Consider the following 8,932-nt stretch of genomic DNA (forward strand, 5'->3'; position numbering starts at 1 on the left):
ACTTCAGTTATTCAGATCAATTTTTTATTTTCATAATATTAGATTGCTTGTAGTTATGTCTATTATTTTTCAATAACTAAGCTTCAATAAAGCAATAATAGATAGATTGCATTTAAAAAAAATTAGTACTAGTTTCATTCTGATTTAAAATGGATTTGATTTGATTTCCTAGATCTACTTAGAATTTTTTATTTTTTTAAAAAAAATACAAAACTACCTTGGAAACTACCCAAGACTCTGGTTTTGATAGTTGGACGATGGCCTATATTATCCCGTTTTTTAGGTGAAGGTTGAAAATCAAACTTCTATAATAGTTTGAGGGTTTAATTCGGACTTTTTCTGAAATTAAAAGAGACACACAAAAAACACTTCACACCGCAACGTGACAACTAAGATACAAATGTTACACACAAAAAAAAACTTTCTAACTACTCACGAGACATCCACGGCAACACTCATTGCACACAAAGGCCTCCATAGTCCATAGAAACTGACCAACACGGCAACACTGCCTTATTTTCGAATCGAACAGAAGCCGAAACCAAGAGGGCGGAGCTCAAGATCAACGTCCCTTCAGTTGCCGGCTCCACCGCCAGCGGCCGCCGCCGCCGCCTGACGGGCCTGCAGCATCTTGCCGAACTCGACCAGCCTGCTCACGTCAGGCATAACCGGCTCGACGGCTTCCAGCGACCAGAAGCGCTCCGCCCACGCAGCCAGGAGCGGAGTCCGATCGGGGTCGAAGAAGTTGACGCCCTCGAGGTCCACGTGTGCCCGCACCCATCCGAGCAGGCCGCCGAGCACGACGTCGACATACCCGGCGCTGTCGCCGCCGAAGAAGGGCTTGCCCTTGCCGCAATCCCTCAGGGCTCCCTCCAGGGTCTCCATCATGACGAGAGACTGCTTCATTCCCTCGGCCCTCTCCTCCGTCTTGCCTCTCGACGCCTTCCGGGAGGCCAGCATCTGCACGGCCGCAGCAAGCGAACACGATCGGTCAACGAGACCATGCATCTTGCAGGCAGCCAAGGCGCTTTGTTGCTATCGATTGGAAGTAGTTTCGAGGTGATCGATGCGTTGCGTACCTTGTCGTCGATGTAGGCAGCCCAGAAGCGAGCGACGGCGCGGTCGTAGGGGTCGGTGGGGAGGAGGGACGGGCCGCCGCCGGCGAAGGCCTCGTCGATGTACTGCAGGATCACCGACGACTCGCAGACGGGCTTCCCGCCGTGGATGAGCACGGGCACCGCCTTGTGCACGGGGTTGGAGCAGAGCAGGAGCTCACTCTTGTTGACGAGGTCCTCCTCGACGTACTCGTAGCTCAGGCCCTTCAGGCTGAGCGCGAGCTTCACCCGCAGCACGTACGGGCTCGCCCACATGCCGAGCAGCTTCAGGTCTTCGCCTCCGGCCATTGCTGGTGCCTCGATCGTCCTCCGCTAAATCCTATGTTTTGGTTGGGTTATTCTTGGTGACCCTTGGAGGCGAAGTGCCCGGCCGTCCGGTCTATATAGAGTCAGGTTCAGAGATGACAACGTTTCTGTTTCATTTGATATGTGGCGTTGCGTCCCACGTTTATTTTATTTTTTGATTGTTGGAACATTCGAGATGCCTTTTACTTGGGCAAGGATCCAGGAGAGCATAATCCATGGCGGCAAACAAGTTTAATTTTGGGGTTCTCATGAGGTCACTTCTGACGACACACACTCGCCACGGGTTCCAACTTTTTTCAACTTCAAAGAAGCATTATTAGGTCATCGTCGACGTCGACGTATTTCTTGGCAGTGTCAGTGTGCACGAACTGCGGCACGATCGAGTCAGAGGACGCTATTGTTTTTTATTTTTTGCCAGATAATGCTACTGCATTGTATTTCCACACGACCAAGGACTGAGACGTACGATCAGTGTCGTGACAAACCAGATGCGAACTGGAAACAGGACCGAGGTTTCGCGGTGTGAATGCCCACTTGTCTTTATGGACACTCCATGATGCAGGGGCGCCGAGACAACCATCAAGTTGCGTTGAGAAGTAGGAGCTTTATTGTCGACACAAACGAGACCCATGTGGAGTGCTCAGATAGCCCCGTTGTGAGCCTAAATTTTAGCGTATTTTTAATATGGTGCCTGCCCGCTGAAGATTTTAACCCTCAATTCAGCTCTAAGAGTCTATTTAAGAGTCTATTTGGGAGCACTCCACTCTCAAAAAAGTAGCTCCACTCTATAAACTCCACTCCACCTTTGAGCTCCACTCCACCAACTCTACTCTATTTTGTTTGGCAATTGTAGGGCTCCACTCCACCTCCGGCCCAAAGTGCAAATCAATAGCCCAGCTTCTTCCGCCCCCATCGGCCCAGTGCACAAACAGCAGCCCAGCGGCCCAGTCCATTCGTTGTCTCACTTTCATGTGGGTCCCATCTAGCAGGTGGTTCTTCTACCTCGAGAAGATTCTGTTCCGATTCCGCCCCCATCGGCCCAGTGCACCTCAGGGTATGCACCCGCCGGACGGCCCCGGACACCGTGCCCCCGGCCGCCGCGACCGCGATCGCCATGCCCCGGCCACCACGGCCTCGGCCACCTGCAGTCGCCTAGTGGAGCGCACACCCCCGACCGACGCGTCCCCAGCGTCCCACCGAAGCAGCTATCGCGCGCCGACGGAGCAGCTCCCGCGCTCCTCTCGGTCGTGGGAAAAGCGTTGCCTCTCGGTGTCGCATGCTTGGTCGGGAAGGGGATGATAATGAGCAGGTCGGCGGCGGCCGCGAGCCGCGGCAGTAACATTATAGAGCCCGGAGAGGCCGCAAGCCTGCGGCGGTGGCCGTCGCGAGCCTCGGGGCGGCGGCAGCGGCGGGGCTAGGGCCGGTGCGCTTGGCGGCGGAGAGGTGGCGGCGGTGCCATGGGATGCAGGGGTGATGGGGACTGCAGGAGGAAAGACCGAGAGTTTACCCACAGATTGAAACGTTTTTTTTTTAACCAGTGGTATGGTGGGTAATTTTCCCCAACTCCACCAGCTCCAAAAATTGGTGGAGCACTTCTTGAGGAGCTCCACAAAAAAGTGGAGTGGAGCTAATTTTTGATGGAGTTGAGTGGAGCTGGATAAGGTGTTTAGGTATGTTTTCATGGAGCGGAGCTAAATTTGGTAGAGCAGAGTGCTCCCAAACACCCCCTAAGTGGGCCCACCCAGGAGTGTGATGTAATCACATTTTCTATTCCTTTTTCCCATGTAATGCTAGCTTCTCCTACCTACACTCCCTCCGTCCCAAAAAACAAGTCATTCTAGAATTCAAAATTTGTCTCAAAAAACAATCATCTTAACCTATTTAGAAAGTACATGTGCATACAAGAATCAATTAGTGCCAAACATAGGTAATAAATGTGAGACAAATATGATCATTTTACTTTATTGTTAATTTGTCCTAAAATTGCTAGGAAGACTTGTTTTTTTGGGATGGATGGAGTATTCATTTTCATTCTCTGCTTTCTTTCTAAAGCCATTGCTCTCCTCCTCACCACTCTGTCTCCTTCATTCTTAGACTTAGGTTGCGGGGAAGGGTGTCGACCCCGCGGACTGCCACCACGGGAGCCTATACAAATGCTGTGCAACCAGCCACACAGCGAGCTAAGGTAAGGTAGATCATACCCAATAATTTTTTCTATCTTTTCAAAACCGGTGTGTTATAAAGCTTTTTATTATTTTGTGTTCTACTTTTTGTCTCCAGTCTCATTTAAAATTTATGCTCCAATTTTTTTGTCCATCTTTTGTTTTCTTGGAATATTTCTCAAAATTTTGTGTCATTTTCCCCCATTTTTCGTTTTCCAATATTGTGTTATGTATTTGTTTCCCGTTTTTGTTTTTAACTTTCCTACAATTCTCGCTATATAAATTTGTTTATAGAATTTTTGTTACATACGTTGGCAAAGTTTGTTTTATACTCCCTCCATCCCAAATTATTAGTCATTTTAGCTTTTCTAGATATATAGATTTTGCTATGTATCTAGACATAACATATATCTAGATATAGAGCAAAAACTAAAATGGCTAATAATTTAGGACGAAGTGATTACACTCATATATAATTTATTGGATTGGGGGTCTAGGGCCGATGAGGTTTTGGGGTATAAAGACATATAACAACTAACAAAAGAGAAAAGATGAGTGAGGACAGGAGGATCACGCCGACATGAAAATAAAACTAATAGTACATACAAATGGTTCATCAAGGGAACCACTGACAATGTAACGAGGAGAAAACGTATAAAAAACTCGATTTTTTCATGTATACACGCAAAGATAAATTGGCCCAGGCCTCCAGGAACTTCAGTTGCACTAGGCCTGACTCATCTTGCTGAGCGCAACCGTAACGAATATGACATCATTTATGCCATTTCGAGTGATTTTGGTGATCGTATAACAACGCAATCAATGAGACTAATAGTTTTGTTAAGTGAACATTTCTAGATCCCAGAGATGAAGTAAAAAAGCCATACAAAACAATACACGAAGAAAGAACTCAAAGAAACGCTGAATTGGATGAGTTCTGCAGAAAACAGGAGCACCGGAAGAACCGATGCATGTAGCATCGGTGCATCCGATGGTTGTCGGAAATTCCGACGCCCTGGCATCGGTGCAAATCTGAGCACCAATTGGAGATCAAGCGAAGACCAAGTCAAGATAGCCAAGTCACCGGTTGAACCGACGGCATCAAGCTAAGCATCGGTGCATTGGATGTACTATATTCCAGAGACGATGACAAGCACGCAGGAGCCAAGTCTACAGCACCGGTTGAACCGGTGGTCCATCAGAGCATAGCACCGGTATAATGACGTCAGCAGGAGAGAAAGAGACCAACGTCTAGTTGAGTGCTGGGAGTGACCGGTTTAACCGACACACAGTCATCGGTTAAACCGGTGGTGTCGCAGACAGTGCGTCAGAAGCTCAACGACTACTTCAGGTCTGAGAGTGACCGGATGAACCGACGCCCCCCCACCAGAGGCATCGGTTCTTCCGATGGTATGCTGTTTTCTGCTGACCGTTGGAGCAACAGGCTACAAGACATGGTGGCTTATATATACGCCTCACCCCGGCTATTTGAAGCTTGTTGGAGTCCTAAGATATCTCATACACACCCAAGAACACCTCCAAGACATACAAGAGCTCATTGATCATATCCTTAGGTTTTACCACTAGCTTTGTAAAGTGTGAGTGCTAGATTAGCTCTTGAGTGAGTGAACAAGCAAGGTTGAGATCCTTGTGGCTGGTTCTAGAGTGAACCACACTTGTATTATGGTGCGCCGGCCCCTTGGAGCAATTGGTGGCTCGCCGGCAAGTCAACGACCCTCCGGCTTGGTGTGGAGCGGCGTCGACGACATTGTGCGGGGGACGAAGACCCCTCCTTCGTGGGCAATCTCCCTTAGTGAAGATCGGGATCAAAGTGACCGTGATTGTGTTCACGGAAGAGACTTGATTGCCGGGAAGCGATACTCTTCGTGAGTGCTTCAACAACGTGGACGTAGGGGCGATTTTGTGGCAATCCGAACCACAGGATAAATCCTCGTGTCGAGAGTTCGCTTTCTCTCATCCCTCCCATTAAGCTTCCGCATTTCATATTGCAACTTGTGTGCCTTTATTTTCTTAGTGTAGTATCTTGCTAGGATTGGATATAGGTTACAAAACTCTTTTGGGATGAGAGTTTCACACTAAGGTGAACCGTAGTTGCACATCTAGATAGCTTGATCTAATTTAAGTTTTGTGCAAACTAGTTGGAGCCATATGTTAAGGTTTTAATAGTGCCTAATTCACCCCCTCCCCCTCTTAGGCTAGAGCACCCGATCACTTTTAATTGGTATCAGAGCTAGGTTCTCACTTCTCTCACAAAGAAAGCCAATTCCATTGGCAAATTTGTGTTTACCTGTTCATTAGATCGGTAGGCTTTACCGCCTAGTGAGTTAGCTCTTAGGGGGAAATGATGGATCCTTTTAGACCCGCTCCACGGTTCGACGGCACGGGCTTTCAACGATGGAAGGTGCTAATGCAAGCCCATCTACAAGCGACGGGACTAAACGTTTGGAGAGTTGTGAGTGAGGGCATAAAAAATAATGGTCAACAAGAGAAGCAATATGATGTCACCGCAAAATGCATAATTTTGTCTTCTCTTAGTGATAATGTGTTCAATCGTGTTTATTCTTGTGAAAATGCTAAAAAGCTATGGCAAACTATTATCGAGAACCATGAGGGCACGGAGGATGTTGCCAACGAAAGATATCATATTCTCACTAATAAGCTTAATAGTTTTAAGCAACTTGATGATGAGAATGCCGAATCTATGTACTCACGATTGAATACTCTTGTGAATGAGGTGAATTCCTTAGGTGTGAAGCAAATTGAAGATTTGGAACTCATTCGCAAGATCCTTCACTCACTCCGAAGGCCGGACTATGATTTGGTGACAATAATTCTATATGATCGTCCATGACACCAAATCAAGTCATCAACAAGATGATCGCCCATGAGCTACACAATGACATTAAGGCAAAAGCGCCTTCTTCTTCACCAACGCATAGCGCTCTTGCATGCAAACAACTCAAGAAGTTAAAGAAGATGGCCATCAAAGATAGCTCAAGTGATGAGAAAGAAGAGGATGCAAGAAGCTCCTCAAGTGATGATAAAGAGCCAATACACCCCAACCTCTACAAGCAAGTAAAAAAGATGAACAAATGCTTGAAGGAAATCAACTCAATTGGGTATATGGTCTTCCTTAAAGATGGGCCTCACCATCAACTTATGAAGGTTGAGAAGAAGTTTAAGAAGAACAAGCAAAAGAAGGAGAAGAAGCCCAAGCATGAATCATTTGCCATATTTGGTGAATGGGTTAGCGGTGGTGAAGAATCAAGTTCAAGTGATGAATCAAACAAGAAATTTACCATTCGCATGGGATCATCATCCAACACTTGCTTTACGGCCAAAGGTATGGATAGCGATGTAAGTGATGATGACTCCGACTCTCCTTCAATTGATGAACTTCTTGACCTGGTTCATTAGCACCAGAAAGTCATTAAGAAGCAATCAAAAGAAATTAAAAACCTTAATACTCTCAAAGATCTAAATGCTTCTCTTGCTACAAATTTTGAAGATTTGATGTGCAAATTCAAATTGCTTAGCAAGGAGCATGAAGAGCTCAAATTAAAATTTGAGAGCATTAATGATACTAATGACTCTTTGGAAATAAAGCAAACTATCACTTGTGCAATTCCTATCTCTAGGGTAGATGCTTCAACTTCTTGCATTGATTTAATTGATGATTCTTGCTCTAACCCTTGCAATGAGAAATGCTATGAGAATGTTGTTGTAGAATCATGTGATGATCTCATTGCCAAGGAAAATGATGACCTCAAGCAAGAAGTGGAAAGGCTCATGAAGGACTTGTATAGATTGAAGGCGAGCAATGTCCAACCTTCTCAAGATAACTGTGAAGACATGGTGAAGAAGCTTGAGAAGGGGTGCACCGTGACTTGCTCAAAGTGCCACAAAGAAGGCCACAAGTCCAACAAGTGTCCTCAACCAAGGAAGAAGCTTCCGGATGAGAAGAACAAAAAGAAGCTCACAATCAAAAGTTCTCTCATCTACACCAAGCCCAACCGGAGGAACAAAAGCAATAGCACCTCCTATGTAATAAAAAGAAAACAAATGACAAGGTGGTTGCTCACAAAGTTGGGAAGAAGGAAAGGAATTGGAACCACTCTATTTGGGTGCCCAAGGACATCATCACCAATATGAAGGGGCCTCAAACGGTGTGGGTTCCAAAGGAGACTAAAAGCCAAGAACGGCTTCGGGGGATTTGGAGGCTTAGCTTACAAGTTGAAGTGAAGGTCCAAGCCAAAACAAGCTAAGCTCACAACTTGGACATTCGTTGCCCAAGTCCCCCATTAGGTAATGGTAGCTAGATTTAAATTTAAGCATCATGTAGCTTTATTGCTCTTGCTAGGATGTTTGCATGTTTTGCATCTCCTAGTGTTATATATGGTAGGTTGCTTGTGTCATGATTCTAACCCATGAGCAATCTACATGGTTTGATAAGTGTGTAGAAAACTACACAAGGTTATCCTTCATGGTACATGGGCTTCATGAGGTATGTGTTTCATATGTGTACCATGAACACAAGTTATAGGGTAAACTTCCCAATTGTGTCAAAATCAATGTGCATAAATTTGTTTGGTGATTCAAACACTAAATGCACATATTTAGGGGGAGTTCATCCTATAGGCTGTGATTTTGAGACTAACATATTTGCAAGTTTATCTTTTGTAGTCTCATGATGGAGTTAACACTCTAAGAGAATGTTATTCACGCTCAATGTGAACAAACAATTCTATAAATGTGATTAGATAAATTGTGCTTCATGCATATTGAGCCATGCTCCTTAGAACTTAAATGCTCATATCTAAGTTTTTAGGCTATTTGCTCATACATTTGCTTAACTTTGGTGTACCAAGTGCTCTTTGTTTAAAGACTTTCAATTGATTGCAAGTCACTTTCAATTGGTACATGCAAGGTAAACAAAGTAACCCCCGGAGGTATGCAATGTTCTAAACTCATTCAATTGGTATAATTGTCAATTTCTTATTTTTTTAGAGCTATCTTCGTGCATGATATGATCTAAGCTTTCTTGTTGAATCTTTTAATTGTACACTTGATTTTCACATTATCATGTTGTATACACACTTGTGGAAAGTTTAGCTCATGTCATGCTAGTTTCGTGATTTGGTGATCCACCATAGTAAATTTTCAATTGGTATCTTCATTGATATCATACAATTAGATCATAAGTCATGGAACTAACTCTCTAGGCTACTAATCTTCTCTTGAGCTATATTGTTTTGTAAGACCTTTTAGGTGCAAGACTTTTTAGGTGATTTGATTCCAAAGGGGGAGAAATGTGGATCAAAGCAAGGC

General features: G+C 45.0%; 1 protein-coding gene across 1 annotated transcript; it reads right to left on the minus strand.

Moving 5' to 3' along the window:
- Nucleotides 1-314: 314 nt before the first annotated feature.
- LOC120693320 (probable glutathione S-transferase GSTU6) lies at nucleotides 315-1,505 on the minus strand. The gene is made up of 2 exons (XM_039976740.1): nucleotides 1,080-1,505; nucleotides 315-960 (listed from the first exon to the last, which is right to left on the minus strand). The coding sequence occupies exons 1-2, from the start codon at nucleotides 1,401-1,403 to the stop codon at nucleotides 574-576; spliced, it is 711 nt and encodes a 236-aa protein (XP_039832674.1). The 5' UTR covers nucleotides 1,404-1,505; the 3' UTR covers nucleotides 315-573.
- Between the last annotated feature and the right edge of the window lie 7,427 nt (nucleotides 1,506-8,932).

Source organism: Panicum virgatum, chromosome 9N (genome assembly GCF_016808335.1).
Source record: "Panicum virgatum strain AP13 chromosome 9N, P.virgatum_v5, whole genome shotgun sequence".
Classification (NCBI taxonomy): Eukaryota; Viridiplantae; Streptophyta; class Magnoliopsida; order Poales; family Poaceae; genus Panicum; species Panicum virgatum.